General features: G+C 36.1%; 1 protein-coding gene across 1 annotated transcript; it reads left to right on the top strand.

Moving 5' to 3' along the window:
- The first annotated feature begins 7,596 nt into the window (after positions 1-7,596).
- On the top strand, positions 7,597-21,993 carry LOC137408666 (neuronal acetylcholine receptor subunit alpha-10-like). The gene is made up of 8 exons (XM_068095248.1): positions 7,597-7,726; positions 9,799-9,953; positions 10,960-11,070; positions 11,547-11,656; positions 13,171-13,385; positions 18,608-18,832; positions 20,326-20,558; positions 21,700-21,993. The coding sequence occupies exons 1-8, from the start codon at positions 7,597-7,599 to the stop codon at positions 21,991-21,993; spliced, it is 1,473 nt and encodes a 490-aa protein (XP_067951349.1).

Genomic DNA, 21,993 nt, shown 5'->3' with positions numbered 1-21,993 from the left:
TGTCTCTCAACCAATCAATAAGGCACGGGTTTGTCTCTCAACCAATCAATAAGGCACGGGTTTGTCTCTCAACCAATCAATAAGGCACGGGTTTGTCTCTCAACCAATCAATAAGGCAAGGGTTTGTCTCTCAACCAATCAATAAGGCACGGGTTTGTCTCTCAACCAATCAATAAGGCACGGGTTTGTCTCTCAACCAATCAATAAGGCACGGGTTTGTCTCTCAACCAATCAATAAGGCACGGGTTTGTCTCTGAACCAATCAATAAGGCACGGGTTTGTCTCTGAACCAATCAATAAGGCACGGGTTTGTCTCTCAACCAATCAATAAGGCACGGGTTTGTCTCTCAACCAATCAATAAGGCACGGGTTTGTCTCTCAACCAATCAATAAGGCACGGGTTTGTCTCTCAACCAATCAATAAGGCAAGGGTTTGTCTCTCAACCAATCAATAAGGCACGGGTTTGTCTCTCAACCAATCAATAAGGCACGGGTTTGTCTCTCAACCAATCAATAAGGCACGGGTTTGTCTCTCAACCAATCAATAAGGCACGGGTTTGTCTCTGAACCAATCAATAAGGCACGGGTTTGTCTCTGAACCAATCAATAAGGCACGGGTTTGTCTCTCAACCAATCAATAAGGCACGGGTTTGTCTCTGAACCAATCAATAAGGCACGGGTTTGTCTCTCAACCAATCAATAAGGCACGGGTTTGTCTCTGAACCAATCAATAAGGCACGGGTTTGTCTCTCAACCAATCAATAAGGCACGGGTTTGTCTCTCAACCAATCAATAAGGCACGGGTTTGTCTCTGAACCAATCAATAAGGCACGGGTTTGTCTCTCAACCAATCAATAAGGCACGGGTTTGTCTCTCAACCAATCAATAAGGCACGGGTTTGTCTCTCAACCAATCAATAAGGCACGGGTTTGTCTCTCAACCAATCAATAAGGCACGGGTTTGTCTCTCAACCAATCAATAAGGCACGGGTTTGTCTCTCAACCAATCAATAAGGCACGGGTTTGTCTCTGAACCAATCAATAAGGCACGGGTTTGTCTCTCAACCAATCAATAAGGCACGGGTTTGTCTCTGAACCAATCAATAAGGCACGGGTTTGTCTCTCAACCAATCAATAAGGCACGGGTTTGTCTCTCAACCAATCAATAAGGCACGGGTTTGTCTCTCAACCAATCAATAAGGCACGGGTTTGTCTCTCAACCAATCAATAAGGCACGGGTTTGTCTCTGAACCAATCAATAAGGCACGGGTTTGTCTCTCAACCAATCAATAAGGCACGGGTTTGTCTCTCAACCAATCAATAAGGCACGGGTTTGTCTCTGAACCAATCAATAAGGCACGGGTTTGTCTCTCAACCAATCAATAAGGCACGGGTTTGTCTCTCAACCAATCAATAAGGCACGGGTTTGTCTCTCAACCAATCAATAAGGCACGGGTTTGTCTCTCAACCAATCAATAAGGCACGGGTTTGTCTCTCAACCAATCAATAAGGCACGGGTTTGTCTCTCAACCAATCAATAAGGCACGGGTTTGTCTCTGAACCAATCAATAAGGCACGGGTTTGTCTCTCAACCAATCAATAAGGCACGGGTTTGTCTCTGAACCAATCAATAAGGCACGGGTTTGTCTCTCAACCAATCAATAAGGCACGGGTTTGTCTCTCAACCAATCAATAAGGCACGGGTTTGTCTCTCAACCAATCAATAAGGCACGGGTTTGTCTCTCAACCAATCAATAAGGCACGGGTTTGTCTCTCAACCAATCAATAAGGCACGGGTTTGTCTCTCAACCAATCAATAAGGCACGGGTTTGTCTCTGAACCAATCAATAAGGCACGGGTTTGTCTCTCAACCAATCAATAAGGCACGGGTTTGTCTCTCAACCAATCAATAAGGCACGGGTTTGTCTCTCAACCAATCAATAAGGCACGGGTTTGTCTCTCAACCAATCAATAAGGCACGGGTTTGTCTCTCAACCAATCAATAAGGCACGGGTTTGTCTCTCAACCAATCAATAAGGCACGGGTTTGTCTCTCAACCAATCAATAAGGCATGGGTTTTATTAATTTCTTAAGATTTAACAAGTGTGGTGGACAACTCCATGTACCAGTTTCTCTTTCTGCATTCTCATCAGAAAAGTTTGCTTCCATCTAAAATCCTGTTTACTAACTGTAGCTGGCTAGGCTGTCCCATCAACCAACCATACAAAACATGTGGTTTATGCTTGTTATTGTTTCCTTTTTTCCTATTGGTTATTTGATTTGACTTTTTGACTCTGATTTTGGACTCTGATCTTTAATCTGATTTGATTCAGCCAATGTCAACACAAGCAAATCAGGCCACATAGAAAATAATCATAAATGGGGAAATAAAATTATTACATGCGAATTTAATAGTATTTAAAAAGTAATTCTTATTGATATACGGATGTTTTAAATATAGGACCGGGCAAGATTTTTATGTCTGGTCTGCTAAGTAGGTTTGAGGGGTGTAGCTATGAAATGGGTGATGGGGTATACAGGGGTGTAGCTATGAGGTGGTCGGTTGGGTATACACGGGTGTAGCTATGAAGTGGGTGGTTTATTATAAATATGCACTGCTTGAAGCAGCTGAAGTGATATTTATTAGCGTTGAACTTGGGGGTAGCAGAAATACCGCTTCATAAATGCCCGAAAATTCCTTTCCAAACAATTATCACTGATTATTCAGAAAACATCTGACAGAACTATGTATTTACAGTTGGTAACAGTCAATCCATGTTTATAGTTCAACATTTTAGAGTAATACAACTGTACTGACATACAGTCACATCTCAACGCGCTGAGTTAATCGGTTCCAATATTTGGTTCATATCTCAAAATTTGGAACAAATATTCTAATAAAAATCATATTTAATTTCAGAGCTCGAAAAAGTGTATAAATGCTTTTAGTAATAACTCATAGCATTAAAACAAGCGCATCATCAAAACTAAATATAAATCCTAAACTAGAAATTCCACTGTCATACAGCCCACAACCAAAGTGATATTGGAAAAAAGAAAGGGTACTGATGGTTGAGAAATGCAATATTAGCAGTCAAATAGGATAACTGCAATGGTAGCTGTAATGTACTGGGTGTAGGTGTTATTATATACAACAAATAGCAATAATGAAAGGAAAAGATTATATGTTTATATCTCTCCCCCTGCAAAAGGAGAAATGTAATATTGGCCAATATTAGAAGTAAAATGCACTGATATTATTAGAATAACCAATATTATTAATATAGTAATAATATAAAACCAATGCACAATTTGGTTTACATTTCAAAATGTCACAGCTAACAATATCACGAAGTTGTGATATTTATATAGATTTTTAGAAAATCTGAACTACGTAGTCATTGTTCTGTAGTCATCCAAACTTATAATTAATTATTGTAATAATCTCATGGGACCGTTAGAAAAAATATCATCGTCATTCCTTTTACTTACACTGCATTAGATTTTTAGAAAATCTGTACTACGTAGTCATTGTTCTGTAGTCATCTAAACTTATAATTAATTATTGTAATAATCTCATAAGAATCGTTAAAAAAATATCGTCGTCATTTCCTTTACTTACACTGCGTTGGACATCAGTTAGAATACCAAAGTACTCAAATGTGTCAGTTAATTTGAAATCGGCAAAAATGAAATGATTTCTGTACTCCTACGTTAATTACCGAAACCTTCGGCAATTCGACAATGCTATAGACTGGTGAAAAGTGCACGTTATTTTTTCGTGAAATGCGCACGACTTAATCGTTCTATTCTCTGTCGCTCGGAGTTTCAATTTCCGGTCTTAACTTTTATAAAAGTAAGGCTTAGCAAGTTTTAATAACGATTTTCAGCCAAATTAATCTGTCTATTTGTGTATAATCCGATCAGATGGGTAAGTTTTAAGAGAATTTCGATAATTTACAAAGACTTGGTAATATATTTAAACAGGCCTATATGTGTTTTTGTATCGTTATTATACTTAAACTAATCTACAAAACGATGGTTAAATTTGTTGATGAAATTTCGAGACAAAGGGTTCGTCTCATTGTTGATGAATAATTTTCAAAAGTTGTGTGCACATGCATTTATCATAAAAACTCTCAAACTTCGCATCCGCTCGTTTGGTCGTGAGATTATATATAAAAGCCTAAACTAATACGTAATAATAAGTAAAAAAGGCTTTTACTGGTACCTCACTTTAGAGACTTGTTAATGGAAGTTTAATTTGGTAAGAAAGTAGGTGCTTGAAGTACTCAGTGTGACCTACTCTAACTTACACTAGATACAATTTAAATTAACTTAATTTGTATTTTAAATTATTTCTATTTTCTTTATAATTTGTATCGTCACTTTTAATTATAAAATACTTTTTATGTTAAAAATTACTTCATATATCAAGATACTTGCTTCACTTTTACGTTGTATGTTAAAACACTCCGTAAATCAAGCTATTATTGTGTAAGGAGTAGTAAGAATATGTAGTCATCTTCTCCTGATCTCATCAGTAAAAAATATTACATAAGAAAGGTGACTCCAATTTTAGTTTTAGCACAAATCAGTAAAGGAACAGACTATTTTCTGTTGAAAACTGCTATTCTCAAATCCTATTTCCTTTATTAATTCATATAGCTTGCCTTCAGACCCTCCATCTAATGAATACTGATTTTACAAATAGTTTATGGAATGTATGACTTTTTGCCATTCATACTATTAACTTTTATTAATAAGGTTCTAACATACTAGACTGCTTGTTATTATATTGTTCATATTGTTTCCCTAGAAATTATATATTTCAATTATGCTATTGCCTTGTTACTACTCTATCTACTCCAACAGATCTCTATTCTTATTCAAAGTCTTACAATTGAGTGTTGTCTGCAGAGGTCAATGTACAAATACCAGATGTTACTTAACCCTCTAATTATGGCTATTGAACATTCAAGCTACCCGCAATATCATCGAAGTACAGGTGCCTCACCAGTAGGCAAGGAGCACCTATTATGTGTGTCAAGAGTGTCAAATCAATAAAAGGTCAATGTCATCCTTAGATGACTTGGAGTGAAGGTGGCTATTAGCATTAATCTGCTGTTTGTTAAATCAGTCAATATGAAGACTTTTGCTCTGCCAGCGTTTGCAGGTGCTTTGCTGTGTTTCATCAGTATACAAGGTGAGATTATACTTCTAATATTTTTGTTGAATCGCTAAATCTATGATTGTATGTGTATGTAGACTGTAGAGTCGGGGGATAGCTGTGCTTCCAGAAAAGGGGCTGCAGAAAATGGGGGTGAGGTGTGAGTAGAGGAGCCATAGATTTGTCTGTTATAGCAGACATTTCTAAACATTATGTAAGTTTAAAATAAAAGTTTAAAAGTCTGACAGTGCCCCATGATGTCTTTAATGTTCAATGAGCTCTCAAGAGGCTGATTCTCAAAAACCACCTGAGGTTTTGAAACCTTTATAGGGAAGCATGCAGTAGGGAGGCACGCAGTAGGTAGGCACGCAGTAGGTAGGCATGCAGTAAGGAGGCATGCAGTAAATGACTGTGAAATTTGGATAAAATCAGCCAAAAGATGATAAAAGGCATGGAATTCATCTTGACAAACAGATAGACACACACACAATGACAAAGTGGACTTAATTAATGCAGATATATTGATTATACTGTCATGTCACTCCATTGCCCTGTATAGCATAGCTATATAGCCCTGTATAGCCAGCTAACATGAAATGAAAAAGCTGTTTTTAATTCAACTTATTCCTAGTTACAGAACTGAATGGAGGAGTTTAGAGCTCAAATTATGCTGGCAAATGGTTATTAGGAAAGAACTGACATTTTTGATTTGCTAACACAACTCTCATTTGATCATATAATAATGCTTTCTAATTACCTTTACGCACAAAGTCAGTGTACTGTTGTCTTTTACATACATGTAGCCCATTGCCCTTAGTATAACCCAAGTAGCGATATGTAGGAAGAAAAAGTTAACAGAAGTCAAATACTAGCCCTCTTTGAAAAAACTGATTCTAGAAATAAGGCTTACTCAACTTTCCGAATGGTGAAGTTATTCACTGTATTTTCATGCTTTAAAGGTTTGGAGCTGTCTGTTGCCAGAGAAATTGTGCCCCTACTGTTTCAACGATTTGCAGTTGCACTATATAGGTCTTTTTAAAAATTAGTGTGTATCTTTCAAATCAACTTGCAAAATGTAGACTCTTTCGGGTCATGCTCACTTTTCAATTCATGCGTAGTCAAATACCAGATCTAAAGAAGTAGTTATTTTGTCATTATCCTCATATGAGCAACCCATCACTGACATGTACCCCATCACTGACATGTAACCCATCACTGACATGTAACCCATCACTGACATGTAACCCATCACTGACATGTAAATGTTACTGTAAAGGCAAAAAGTCAAGCATAAACAATAGTGAGTAGCAGTAGAACGTTTTTGTAGCAGAAATCATTGTGGCTTTATGCTGGAATTTTTTACTTCCACTGGGGAGAGCTTAGCTGAGTATTGTTGATTCAGAACCATCAGCAGTTTGTGTTTCTGTGATGTCAAATAGTACTCTCACAGCGAATGTCTTTGCGCAAATGTAGCAAAATAAAATGGCTTCAAGAAGCGACTTCAAAGCGACTTCCATTCAAAGAATGGAAACACACTAATAGAGCACATTCTGTACCACAGCAGCAGCTGCTGTGGTACAGAATGTGCTCTATTAGTGTGTTTCCATTCTGCAGTAGTATTATTACTGCGGCAATAGTGTTTTTATGTGTTTTGCATTATGAATCCTCTTTTACCTGTACGTCTAGTCTTAATAATCTCATCTTTATATCTATACATTTTGGTTTAAGGGAAATGCATTCATAGTTTACACACTTAACCTCAATGTTCAACTAGCTCTCTATTAAGGTGATATTAAAAGTGTCCAGTATATTCTACATATAGAAGGAATTGATTATCATTCCTTTACCAGACCAGTTTAAATATATTTACATTGTTAATTAGCTCATGGGAAGAATCAACTCTAGTATACAGATGTTTAGGATAGGCTAACATGAACAATGGTGTCAGCAGGTTCTCTGTCTATCTTGCTGCTGGACAAACACTTGTCTGATGAATATGGCAGTTTTGTATCAAGTTAAATAGTATAGCTTTTGTATCATAAGTACTAGAATATAAGGAAGTTTTTGAGTTGCTACACCTTTTATAAATATGGATTCACCTTTTATTTAGATGTAAAGCAAGCCTATAGATGAATTTGCAGTTTTCTATTGATATCTTTATATTCCTGTAATATAAACGCTTTAATGAACTAGAGATGTGTAATCAACATAAATAATTCTAAGTGATCAAACCGATCAAGAAACTAAATCTGGGCGGTATGTCGGTATTACCGCCTTTTCGCGGTACTTGCTTTTAAAACCGAGCGTTTAAAACGTCACAATGGAACCGCGCGGTTCGGTTGTTCATGTACCGAGGATACCAAACAATTATGTGAACATTCATGCGGTATCGGTACGCACCCAGGTAGACTGAGCGACCGTTGTCACATGGTAGACGGGAGCGCCAAAATTGAGCAGGTTGATTGGTGGATGGAAATGATGTTTCGTCGCAGGGGGGCCATCCTTTGCGGGAAGAAGAGTCGGCATTCTAGAATGGGCGGCGAGAGTATCGCAGAAGGTAAATGCCTACATTGTTTCTTATTATACTCGATATCAGGCCATGAGTGGTCACACCTTAGGTTTGTGTCGGGACTTGGTGCATTAGTTGGTATGGCTGGGAGGCATTTGATTTTTTATTCTAATCTCTAAGTCTAAATCTATCGTATGAATGGGTGCGGATCATCATTTTTTTATTCTTGATTCAATAAAGATTGATGCTAATCAGATGGACAGCCTTGAACATTGACTTGCCAGTTATTGCAGTTTTAGTGTCCGTACTATTTTTTTATAAATCCAAATGGAGAGCAAATACTAGCTAGGCAGCAGAATTAATGAGAACATTATTTATTCGAGACTCGAACTCAAAATATTCATGTTTGTTATGACTGTCAATGATAATTTCCAAACCATACACTTTGTCAGTTGCATTATCTTTTTAATTGTATTAATTAGTTCCTTGTCATTAAGCGTTTTGTTTCCAGTCTGCTTTTAACTAACCGCTTGAACTTAAATAAAATCTATCATTTTAATAATGTGAGTTATTTCTTTGAAGCTCTTAAGAACAAAATTTTATGATATAGACATTGTTCAAAGCTTTTAGAATGACAATTACTGATATAGACACTGTTGCTTGCCAAATTTTACTCTTCGCTGTTCACTCTCCTCACGTTCGCGGACTGCTCTATATTTTATGTTTCTGTTTAGTTTGTAGTTCGCACTCCAATTGATTTTTGTCATCATTGGTAGGTGAAGACACCGAGGATGCTGATTTGGAGTTTTTATCACCGACATCATCATCATTGAAATCTATCGAAGATGCAGACTTGGAAGTTTTAACACCGACATCATCGAAATCCGATGTTTGGCAATGCTTTGATACACTGCATTAGATGTAGAAACCATGCTGCTTACTCTTCCATGTTAGTTATTAATAAGCACGCAATTTACTTGTAGATGTATGTAGGATTGCAGTCAACGCTGTCAAATTTAATGTTGTATTATATCCGGTATTTGTAATTACATATAAATAAAATAAATTGTCGTTCATTGCTGAAGAGCGGGGTTTATTCCCAACAAAATGGTACATGATTTTATGTGTATCTGTGATTCTGTATTCTATGCTTGCTTTCTACACGCTCGTCTAAAATAAAGAATACACAATATCCAACTTTAAAATTGAGTGGAAGGAACAACAGGTGGATAATGTCATCCCTTGTACAAGGGTTTGCTTAGCACACGGAACCCTGTACTCCAGTAAAGTAGAGCTGGAGTTGCCTTCCTCCGACTAAGCTGGCGAGTGATGCGGAGCAATGGTAGGTGGAACACATCTCCCAAAAATTCATGCGATTTTTGTCTCATTTTGCGGTATTTGTTGGTGTGTAAACCGAACCATATGATTTTGGGAGTTGTTCTCTCAATGTCGGTATGCGGTACGGTATCGGTTTAAACAGGTGCGGTCTCAGTATAGTGTTGGTGTCCAAAACGACCCAGCCTTACAAGAAACACAATTAAGATGCCTATGCATATTTAACCCAAAGTCAAAAAGAACTAATACACTATTTTAAAGAATAACAAGATATGTTGTTGCCACGACTGTTCAACCTCTTTGTAACCTCCGCTATATATAAGGTATTATTTTTATTTAAGTAGAACTAAATTTATTTCTACTAGTTAGCGACGAAAGGTAGATTATGGTAGACTGTTTTCAGACATCCTTGACTTGTCCTATAGGGTACAGAAGTGTGTATATAGTAGTTATTATTACCATTTACACAGATGAAGCTCTTGAAAGCCTTCAGTGCCTTATCATATGCTGCTGTGACATTTGGTGAAGGTGCCTTCATTAATTGAATAAAATGCCAGTTGAAATATCTTAGAGTAGATATGGTTGTATAACTTTTTAATATTCACAAGCAAATTCGACGGATAAAGTAACAGATATCCTAAATGTGAAGGGAATGAAAGAAATAAACACAAAATATATATGCCAAATATATCAGCCATACACGGAAAATATCAAAATTGTTTGAACATCTTTCAATTGTACACAATTTAAAATGTTGAACACTCTTTTTGATTAATTATTTGTAGTGAGAGGAAAACTCACAGCAGCGGAAGTGCCACTCATCTACGAGCTAAGACATTCCCTACTGGAGCTGTACAACAGTGGAGTTCGGCCGGTCCATAATAGGACAAAAAATACAAAAATAAATCTTGACATTGCTTTGCGACACATTATTGATGTGGTAAGTGAATGCACCTTCATAAAGAGCCACATTAAAATGGTTTTTAAAATTTCCTATCCAACATGAATGTGTTTAGTTTATCTCACAGTGACCGCCATGTAGAGCTTCATAGCTATAGAGCTACTATATAGCTCAAGCTATAGTTGTCACATGAATGTATGTTTAGTTACTGTTACCTAATCTCCACACGCTAGTAACTAGGGCCTTATCAATAGGTTCTACACAGTAAAACACATCAAGGCTAAATAAACAATATGAATTGGAAAAGTATGGATAAGGGATTTCAACAGACAAAAGTCATATTCTATCAACATCTCATATAAAAGAGAGAGAACTGTGAGAGGGCTGTCATGCAATTCTATCATGTTTAAATATTTTGAAAGCTGTAGCGTGTTTCTTCATGAACATAAATGTCTTTTCTTGATCCTTGAGAGATGAATACCTTTAGACTAGTAAGGAAAAAACATTCTACTAAAGAAAAATCGAAAAATTATGCTACATGACACAAACTTTCAGGTTTTACAAGTAGCCAGTGGTATAACGCACTGTCAAAGCTCAACTCAGAAAAAGTGACAAGGCCTCCTTTTGGTGGTTTCATTGATGACATCAGCATTGATGACATCAGCATTGATGACATCAGCATTGATGACATCAGCTACATGTAATTCTTAAAAACCTTTAAATAAAATTTAGTTTATCTCTGTCGTTTACATTCATTATATCTATATTATTATTATTCATTATATCTATATTATTATTTATATATACTGTATTATTATGTACCACTACATTTATTTTATACTGTAAATAGCTGAGCATCAATGGTGAGGCATGGTCATTGCCTCCACCCTTTATACCTAAAAATATATAAACAATATTGGGGATGCGTAGTTACTGTATCCACCCCTTATATCTGTAAATATCTAAACAGTATTGGTGATGCATGCTCACCGATTCACTCCGTTATACCTGTAGATGTCAAAGCATCATTGATGAACCTTTGTAGGATGAAAAGAGGCAGTTGTTGAAAGCGACCTTCTGGATGCGCATGGTGAGAGATAAATATGAATGGAGAACTGGCTTGCTTACTAAACAACTAGCTAAACAACGAGTCCAGGCAATTTTTTATAAGGCGGTATCTTGTATTACACAATCAGCTTTGTAATTTCTTTATTTCCGTTTAAGACTTTCTATGCAGCTGCATGCTGCTAAGTTACAACTAGTTCAGCTTAGCAGTGATAAACCTACTACTTCGCCTCAAACTTGCTTTGGGGGTTATGCTCCCCTGTCTATTTAAAGTAGACAGCTCCAAATACAAAAGGCCAGCCGCTTACCTGCTACTAATATTAGAAATTAAAAAACTTTGTAATAAATGAATGTTTTTTTGGTGTAAGAGTAATATAGTGAATGAGCAATGTTGAACTCCGAACATGAAAAATTTGTTGGTTAGTTTGTAACGGGTCTGTTTCCATGACTTATAAAAATAAAGATGTCACGTTTTTCTGTATAGCAATAAAGTCATGAGCAGCCATTATTAAAAAGGAAAAATTTGAACAGTTAATTGAGAAGTATTTGTTTTTTTCTATGACTTAGTACTGGAGAGATGAATTTATAATCTGGAACAAAGAGAACTGGGGAGGTATTGAGGATGTAAAGATGAGAGCTGATGATCTTTGGACACCTGACCTTTGCATTTACAACTCGTGAGTAGGCAACTCCAACTTAAGTGAAAGGTTGAAGTTTCAGTTGAAGCCAAAATTGAAGACACAGAGCATCTAGCTATTTTATAACATTGATTTATCTGTGCGTGTCATTAACTAGTCATAACTTTCTGGTTGGGCACAGACTGACATATCTTCTCTGTTGAACGCATCTCATGAGGATAGAGTTTACTCGGCTAGATATCACTTCACCTTGAACTGTGTAGTCACACATTCTCAGCGTCCCATTGGCCGGCAGCATAATTTATATCTTTAAAATACAGTACATCCTTGTGTATAAGCCACCACCAAGTATAAACCACATAAACACATCAAACTTTTAAAAAAATCTTTAAGTTCACAAGTGTGGCTTATATATGAGGATTTACGGTATACCATCTCAGGACTGCAAACATAGTACAGTAGATAGTTAACATCACGCAAGGTCTGACAACTCTAAAATTTACGTGAATTACCTTTTTTAAAGTTATTAAGTTACAGTACTAGACTTTGATATCATCTTCAACATTGTGTCAGAGTAACTGTTTTTCCATCTGATGATCTTACGAATTAGCATCATGGCCTAAAAAAATTTATATTCAAAGGGTTATTATCATAGCATTTTACAAAAATGTTATTAAAAGGTTTAAATATTTTTCTATCATTTGAAATTTTGTTTGTTGTTTTAGGTGATCTGACTGCCAGGATGTTTCAAGATTAAAATTAAAATAACCAGATCGCTGTTAAAATGCTCAGAAGATAAAGACATGCCTAGACTTTTTCCGAAAATGACATCAATAGTCGGGCATAGTCTTTATAAGTCATAAGTATATGGTCTCATCGGCATCGAGTACTTATATGTTAATACAGCATTTAGAGGGAAAAGAGGAAATGCTTTCTAACCAACCTATCATTAAATTATGTAAAACATCTACAGCAATGTATTTGAGGCTATATTTGCAGCTTTATTTTAACAATCATGAGCAAATACAAAATATAATATATGTCAATAGAGGCCCGTAACACTGCGATTTGACTGCTATAGCCAATGTCATAACGAGAAGGAAAAACAAAAAGTGTGACTACTGACATCATCTTCGGAGAGTTCTTTTTCTTCTGAGCATTTTAACTGTGATCAAGTTTTGTCAATTTTAATCTTGAAACATCCTGGCAGTCAGATAACCTCTAACATTAAAAACATCTTATCTAAAACATTTCCTCATCTTTCTATATTATTCTGTTACTTTATGTTTTTAGTGAATATATAATATGACTAAACATGTTAAAGAAAAAAGGAAAATAAAATTAATAATAATAATAAATGATGCGATTTAACTTGAGTGTTGATCGAGAGTTATCAACCCTTGTAGGTTTCTTTGGTCTCTTTGACTGTGGTAGCTTGTCTACTACACTATTTGAAAGCTACTTCAGACCAGTCACAGTGTCAGACAACTCTTAATAAACTGTGAGCTTTTTTAGGCTGGTCTCAGTCTTGCAAAAGCTTCTTATGATTTTAGACTGTACCCAGCAGTGTCTCATAAAGGGGCTGAAGACTTCTACATGAACGTGAATTCCTCTGGGTTCATCACCTGGCTCGCTCCTGTCGTTGTCGACACATCTTGTAAATTTAATGTCAGGAAATTTCCGTATGATACACAAGAGTGTCGCATAATTTTTGGCAGTTGGGTGGATCAACTGGATGATATTGATGTTGATTACCTTCGAGAGGAAGGTGAGTCTGACCAGTTAAGATGTACTGGATTCTTGAGACAAGGTAAAATTTTAAAAAGGAGGAACAACTCCAATATAGTTGACATTTCAATACTGTCAACCATATAATAATATAGATGTTCTAGTATATGTGTGGATGAGAAAATGAAAAATTTATCTTGCCTTCATAACCTTATATAGATAAGCTTCTATGTTTTTGTAACAACTAAGAGTAGGAGTTCAAAAACTGTTTACCGTTTTGGTGAACTAGTCATTCAATCTACCGCAAGCATTTTACCTTCCTTAAGTTTCCAACGTGCGGATGATGCGGGTTTGGAATTGTGTGCTCGTGGAGATGCCATGTGATAAGTTTTTCAATGAGCTTTCGTGCCTTGCATATTAACGCCAATTGATGCAAATGAGTGAATTAACCGTGACATGAAAACATAGAGAAACGTGATTACTTAGATATGCTAGTCTTCCACTGCAAAGATGTATTTTGTGAGACTGCACAAAACACAAACAGAAAATTCATCCATTAACTAGTTTTATCAGAGATATGAGTTTTAGCTAATCTTTACATTGTATCTATTAGTTGTACTAGTGTAAAGGAACTGGCTGAGTTTCTCTACTCGTCCACAAAGAAACAAATTACTCAAGTGCAAGGCAATAAATATATATTTTTAAATATATAATAATACAGTCAAAAGTGTGTATACATTGACTACATAGAATGAGACTTTCAGGTGCTCTGATCTTTGTCACTTCTGTGATGTCTTTAATACTTTTAATCTTAGTTTGGCTCCGCCCCTCAGTAGCATAGTCAACTCAGCGGCTGACCTTCGGCCAGCTGGAAGTATTACCAGCCGTATCGTCTGCTGACTCAGGGCTCGATCCAGTCGTGGTATTGGTCGCCTTGGGGTCGGCTTCTCTCTGTCATCTGGCTCTGGCCTTGGCAATCGTTCACCGCACTAGCACAGCTATCACTACATAAACAATTGTTCAGTCTGGAACTCAGTAAGAACGATATTTTAGGTGTTTTTCAATATGGTTTACAGTCTATTTGTTATCATTTGGGGAGGAGGAGGTGTTTAGTGTTACTCGTAGAGAAATGAAACAAAGCTTTATGTTGGTCGCAATTCTGAATGGTGACTAAAAAGGTGTTGAGAATAGAAATACTGTTTTCCATGTTTCAGTTCGGAGTTACTTCCACTCCGAATCATCAAAATGGTAACGTATGGCATCCGACTATCTCATCAAATGGTAGCGTTACCATTCAATGCCCCGCATCAAATGGTAGCTCTAACGATGCATTACCATTTTGTCACCATTTTGCTTTGCTAAATTTGTGCCGAGGCATGCATTGCAAAAGTACTATTTGACATGATAGAAATGCTCACTGCTGATGGATCTGAATTGATGATAGAGGGTCAAGCTCTTTTCAGTGGAGGTAAAAAAATTCAGCATTGCGATCAGGTATCTTTGCTTAGTTGGTGCAACTAGTTGACTATGCATGAATCGAAAAGTGACCTTGACCCAAAAGATAGTCTACTTTACCAAGTTTTGAGAGATACATCGCTAATCTTGAAAAAATTTATACAGTGCAACTTCAAATTGTTGAAATGCTAGGAACTGAGTTCGTCGGCAGCGGGCAGCATTTTAAGCATAGAAACGCATTGAAAGTAGCGCAAGAGCAGGAAAGTACCTTCTGGAATAGGCTTGTCATTTCTGCTGCACAGCTTAGTCAGATTAAGTAGATGACATTTGACAAGACTTCGTTCTACTGTTAGTGCTAAGGGCTCTTTAAATGAGTTTTAACTGCTGCAATGCTTTCATTGGTACGGCTTGTCATTGCTAACCCCTTTAGGCAGGTGTCATTATGGTGGCTTCATTATCTGATACATCTGTTTAAAATTAGAGCTAATCTCTCATCCAGATCATATTAACCCAGTTAACCTTTTTTAGTGTAGTACTCTAAACTTACTGGCTTGTTCGATAATCAAATTTTCTTACTCTAACACCTAGATGATAACTTACCTGCCTGCGAATATGTTTGCTTTCTGGTATGTTTACCGGTTTACTGAGGTTTCTGCTTAGTTATTTTGAGCTGAGTCCATTTCTACCATTTTTGGATTTAAAAAAATCTACTTTCAAAAAATGAACTTCCACAACGTTTCAGTAAGTTTTATCAGAAAGTATTTGGTATTTTTTATCATTTGCGATTGTTTTTGATGTTTGAAGTGATCCGACTGCTATGGTATGTTCCAAGATTAAAATTGAGAAAACTTGATTGTGGTTAAAACTCTCAGCTTTATGCGAAAGTGTGATTATGACATGATGTCTATAGTTGCAAAGAGACTGACAGAATAGAGATTCGCAGTGCTGTAACATAAACGCAATAGTCTATATGAACTATAGCAACGACAATAATTACTAACTAGTGACTTCATTTCACGCGTATTTATTAATAGACTTGATAGTATTTTTGTAGCATTACAATTGCGTTTTTTCTCTGTAGGTGATGCTAGAGACTTGCATAAAAATGTTGAGTGGAAACTAATAAGTTATTCAGCCAGGAGATATGTGAACATTTACAGAAATGTTCCCTATGCTGGTACGTACCGGCATTAACTTTATAGGTATATAGAGAAATATAGAGAACACCTACAGACCTATAGTTTTCTATAGATGAATTTACCTCCAACCTGTCATACCATACGTTTTCTGACAGGATTTTTTTACACTTCATCTTCTGCCACTAACTCAAGACATTTTTTTCACCGTTCTGTCTCACTCCTTAATTTCGACTATATTTGATATCGAAGTTTTGCTTTTTTGGAGTTAACTCTTCTCTAATTGGCTCATACTGCGAACTCTCTTGCGGACTCCCTTAACTCACTGATATATCTATAATGAATTTTTTTCATTGGTATGCATAACGATCTGCAGTATTTATTAAGGAGGCGTGATAAGTCACTGAGCTATGGAATGAATTAAATAACTTACAGTGTATTTGTAAGTAGTGGTTTAGTTGTATATGCACCATAGACTGTTTACATCTTCATATAAAGGAACTCTAAATGATTGAACTATTGTAGGACCTGAGTCTAAATCTATATACGGTAAGCGCTCTTACAACAAAAATAATTCATTCCAGGAACGTTTATGTTATTATAGGGATGCTATAATGTAGTAATGTTATTAAAATTCACATTACAGTTATTTGGTATCAAAAGATTCACCATGTCTTACTCTGCTGTGTTGTAGGTGCCAAATATGTGGAAATGTGATTACAAGCTCTTAAAAGCTAAAAAACGAAAATCCGTCGTAGATTGGAATCTGTTTATTTCTCTGACGTAGTCATGACAGTTTGGTTATTGCCTTGTCACGTGATGTTCTCATGTGAATTGAAAGGCCAATAAAAAGCTCAATATAAAACTTATCGTAGCACTAGTTTATAACAAACATTTCGGGTTTCACCAAAGACCCCGTATCAAATATAGATGTTCGCTACCTTTACAGTTTTGTTTCGGCTTGATCGAATCGTCTGGTCGTAATCTGATCATGTGACCCAATACTTCACAAATAATTTTGCAGCACTTTTCGATTATCACAGGTGACCAACAGACTCGTCTTGATTATCAGGCACTGATATGTACTCCTTCGAGGTAAGGTTAAAAAATTAAATGAGTTTTTACGGTAAGTTATAAGATATCACTGCTAAAAGTGACAGCATTACCATGACGATAAAACAGATGCGTAAGAACAATAGACATGGTTTTATTGAATGCGTGAAGTATATTTATGAAAATATTTCGACGAATAAGGTTGCATGAAAGTGTAAACAGAAACCATCTCCCACAGCTACGTCACATTTGAGCCGTTTTGGAAAGCGAATCCAAACTACGGCGGTCTCGTGTGGCTGCAATTAACTGTTCGTTTTTGAGCTTTTAATAGCTTGTAATCACATTCCCACATATTTTGCACCTACAGCACAACAGAGTAAGACATAGTAAATCTTTTGATATCAAATAACTGTAATATGAATTTTGTTGCAAGTCAACCTTTAACATTCAAATCAAACTTTGAAAACTCACCCGAATTGACTTGACACTTTGCGTTACATAGAATTTTTTATGTAGTATGAAGCAAAAACCTCACACAAATTTTTTACGCCATAGGAGGTATTTATTATAGGAGTATTCACTGTATATAAATAAACCTCAGTGTTTGTCATTTGTCATTCGTTTGTCCAGGTATAGCGATAAAGTTTTTGGAATGAAAAATTCAGTTTGTACTGGATTTGAACTCAGAACTTCTAGGACTGCAGCAAGACTTATACTAGACCAACAGACTACATGTTTAACTGGCCGTAGTGAAGAATAATTATGAACATACTTATGCACCAGCCAGTCTTTGATGGCTTCATGCTTCACCTAGCACATTAAAATATAATTGTTGCGTGAGAGATCATGACACAATATTTTTTCCTAACAGTGGCTTAACTTACAATGCCAGCTCTTATTATGGTAAAGTTACTAGATTATGTTACTCAAATTCATTAGGTAAAAAATTACCTGAGTAAAAATAAATTTTTTATTCAAAAACTCTTTTAATTACCCATGCAACACCAGGCATTCAGCTAGTCACCAAGTAGTTTAGTGTTTCCATTTTCTTAAAATTTATTTTAAGATAACTTTCTTTTGCATAGAAATATTACAATGATATAATGTTATGTAATTATTTGCATTATGATGTTTTACGCAGCAGATTTTCAATCTTGACAGGTAGAACATAACTTTTTCATTGTTAATTTTACTGTTAACCTGCGTATCTCTCTCATACTTTCTATAGTTGACCATCAAGATAGTTTTTCAAAATATTATTAGTTTTAAACTCAATGATATTTCCATGCAGTTACCACAAGCCATGGTTTTAAGAAAGCTCTTTTTAAGGAATGTAGACCAATATTTCCTATTCAATGCTTGTAAGTTGGGATTGGGCAGAATTGACAAGTTAATAAAGTGTTGATCACAGACACTGAATTGTAGTTGGTCTGCAGCGTTTGTTGCTATAGAGATGCACAAACAATAACAGTAGATGTACTTAGAGGTGACACCAAAGACATTGACAACAGAATTAGGATGAGACTTCATGCTGTCCTGGAACCCAAAGCTGTAAACTGTGTACCAACGTGACGCCCACCACTATTTGAGGAATATGTATCAATGATATGTTTTGTAGAGGTTCACATGCTTCTGAAGTTTAACAGATTGCCTGGATTTTACATTACGTACATCTATATTCCACCAATAATTATCATATTCTCATCTCTTGCTGCGTTCTACCTTCCAACCGGATCAGAGGCTAAAGTCAACTTGGCTGTGATTGGCTTACTGTCACAGACAGTGTTTCTCCTCATCATCAATGAGCTGCTGCCACCAGATTCTGAAAATTCCTCTCTGCTAGGTCAGTGTCACCATAGAGCCTGTATATCTCTGCTAGGTCAGTGTCACCATGCAGCCTGTATCTTTTTGCTAGGTCAGTGTCACCATGCAGTCTGTATCTCTCTGCTAGGTCCGGTGTCACCATGCAGTCTGTATATGTTGTACTAAGGGTTGTCTACATGGTTTTTAGCTTCGATCCAAATGGCTGAATACTACCAACCATTCCAGGCTCTTTTGTCTGTTTGCATTTGTTCCGGCCTTAGATTTACGTAAAGAGTAAGCCTTTTCACACATGGAAAACTTATTTTACGAGCGGGAGGTTCCTCTTCGGCATTAATTTTTCAACTGTTAAAATGCTTTATTGTCAAATAATTTCTCATTGGTTGACTGTCTGCTTTTATGGCAGTTCAGTCGACAAGCATTTTTGCATTATCTACATCAAAGACCTTAGTATAGCGAGTAGTCAATACAGTTGTGCAGATGACTCTCTCTGGTATGTTTTAAAATCTGGGACAAGTGAACGCCTCCGATGAAGATTTGACGTTAGCCAAACACTGGTTCAAACTTTGAATCTCTGAAATCTCTGAAAATCTAGACTATTACACTTTTTCAAGCTTTAATGTTCAATGTAAATTATTTCCATCTTTATTTTGGTCTTTATTGTTATTTTACTAGTCAGTTAGCGAGCTAGTAATTTTATACAATGACCTTGACCTTTGAACTCATCGGTCCAATCACTGCATCATCATTTCTATAGACTGTTACATTCTGTGAGAGCAGCTGTGACCTAGTGGTCTGGAGCGCCTGCAAACAACAGGTTGGGGTTCAATTCCTGACTAAGACCATCGTTAGTGATAGGAGTAGCATCCAACCTTAAATTACTCTCTGCAGTTCACCATGTCTTCAATCATAGAGATTCCTTGCCACTAGACTCACACATGTGCACACAGGATTACAGATTTTTAAATAGTCAGGTTTCTGTCTTCGTGAATGACACATAAGATGGAAAAGCAAGGAAGAAGCCTCAGTAATGACTCATACTAGTTTCCTACTAGTCTTGAATTCCAAGATAGAGTTATTAGTCAAATTTTATTGAACTAGCAGGTAGTTTCTCAAAAGGTCTAAGGTCAAAGGTCATTGGCTGACAAGAACTGTTTTTCACTGCATGATATCCTCATAGCATTCTTTTTACCAACAATGAAAGAGATTATCTGTTTGTGCAGGCTTTTGCTTTCAGGTAAAACAATATGATGAATTGAATGTTTTAATCATAGGATAATATGATATATTAATCTTTTTAATATAAGTTTTATTTTTTAATTATCGGTTTTAATATATGTAAAATGGGGCGAGTGACGCTATTCGCAGTGTTCACTTTTTGCAGCCAGTGCGCATCTTCCATAACTACAACAAGTGAAGGATAACTTTATTGCATTTTAATAAATATTTTTTTTAGATTAAAATTTGCATCAAAATACATCAGTGCAAGGCATGATTTATGTTTATATTCAACAGGTCAGTGCCTGACCATACTACTTGTTATCCAATCAGCTGCTGTGATCCTCGTAGTATTTGTAAAGAGGATGTATGAGGATGCCGTACATAAAACTGCTGCTCCTGGGAAGAGGATGCTCACTGTTATGAACTACCTTAAGTATCCTCTCTGTCTGTGGCATATCGACTACCAGCCCTTGAGTATAGAACCAGACACCAACAAGGAAACTCAACGGACTGATTTACTTGATAAAGTAAGTGTTCATTTTCTTACTAATCAATAAGAGCACATTCTAAGATACTGTGGCCTTTGTGAAAGTTGAGATGGGAAGGTTACCTCAGGTTTTCTGTAAGGGTTGTCCCCCAGTACAAGTAGACCCGAGAGACTGGTGTAAGTGATAGCAATGTAAGTCATTGTTTGAGAACAAAAGTTATTATAGCAGTTTGTTTTAATAAAATATATCATTTATCCAAAATATAACTATGATCATAACCATGGGACTACCTAATAATTATTTTGTGTTTTAATAATAATAATAATAAAAACAATAAAGATTTCTAATAATCCATTTTGTCATTTATCGCATAAATGCACTATATTTATTGTCTCAGACGTTACATACTACACATAAATGCACTATATTTATTGTCTCAGACGTTACATACTACACATAAATACACTATATTTATTGTCTCAGACGTTACATACTACACATAAATGCACTATATTTATTGTCTCAGACGTTACATACTACACATAAATGTACTATATTTATTGTCTCAGACGTTACATACTACACATAAATGCACTATATTTATTGTCTCAGACGTTACATACTACACATAAATGCACTACATTTATTGTCTCAGACGTTACATGCTACACATATTTGAGATGCAAGTTTTATAAACACTCTGTCTGCCACCATATGTATTCTCAAAAACAATAGTATACTTATTGGGTACCCATTTATTTCTATTCTGTGATTAACAATAAGCGCTGACCAACTAAATACAAAGACACTACTAATACAAAAGGTCATCAATCTACTTCCATGTAATTACATGTAAACATACGTTTAAAAACTATGTTAAATTTGGCTAGTTTTTAGTGAATGTAAGCTTAGTTTTTATTGGATTTTTTCACAATATGCAAATTTTTATATCTATGTTACACCAAAACGAGGCTAAAAAGACAAATATCAGTATTATTGAGTGAGTATTATTAAATATAAGTTGATGTTTAATAATACTCGTGTGTAGAACATCCTTAGCTTTCTGTTGATGAGCATATTGCCATAATTTATTTAATAAATTCTTAACAAAGTTTGAATTCATAACAAATGGCGTGTTTATTTTAAACCGCTCCATAAATATGAGCGCTCCTGTATTTAGGAGCCTGCAGCATGTCAAGAACTGTCCACCATGTCTTTTCACTCTATCGAAGAAGAGGAGAGCTCATTTACACAGTCTGCTGACCAATCAGATGAAGCGTTAGATAAAGCAATCAGAGAAATTCTAGAAGAAATCTGCAGCCTTAAGCGTTTTGAAAGCCGATGTGAGGTGATCGTCAAACAATGGCAGAACATCGCGACGATGTATGATAGCATATTCTGTTTTGCTTTTAATGCGATAGTTGTCGCTGTTAACTTCTGGTTCTTGAATCTTCGACCAGCTGAGGACAAGTAA

The sequence above is a fragment of the Watersipora subatra genome, chromosome 11 (assembly GCF_963576615.1).
Source record: "Watersipora subatra chromosome 11, tzWatSuba1.1, whole genome shotgun sequence".
NCBI classification, from domain to species: domain Eukaryota; kingdom Metazoa; phylum Bryozoa; class Gymnolaemata; order Cheilostomatida; family Watersiporidae; genus Watersipora; species Watersipora subatra.
Note: the sequence above shows the minus strand (reverse complement) of the source record. Positions and strands in the feature narration are given on the sequence as shown.

Bases quoted from the DNA above. Each gene is read 5' to 3' on its own strand.
- LOC137408666 (XM_068095248.1), top strand. From the start codon at position 7,597: ATGGTAGACGGGAGCGCCAAAATTGAGCAGGTTGATTGGTGGATGGAA. The intron at 13,386-18,607 runs GTGAGTCTGACC...TATGTTTTGTAG, and splicing joins TGATTACCTTCGAGAGGAAG to AGGTTCACATGCTTCTGAAG. The intron at 18,833-20,325 runs GTCAGTGTCACC...TATATTCAACAG, and splicing joins TGAAAATTCCTCTCTGCTAG to GTCAGTGCCTGACCATACTA.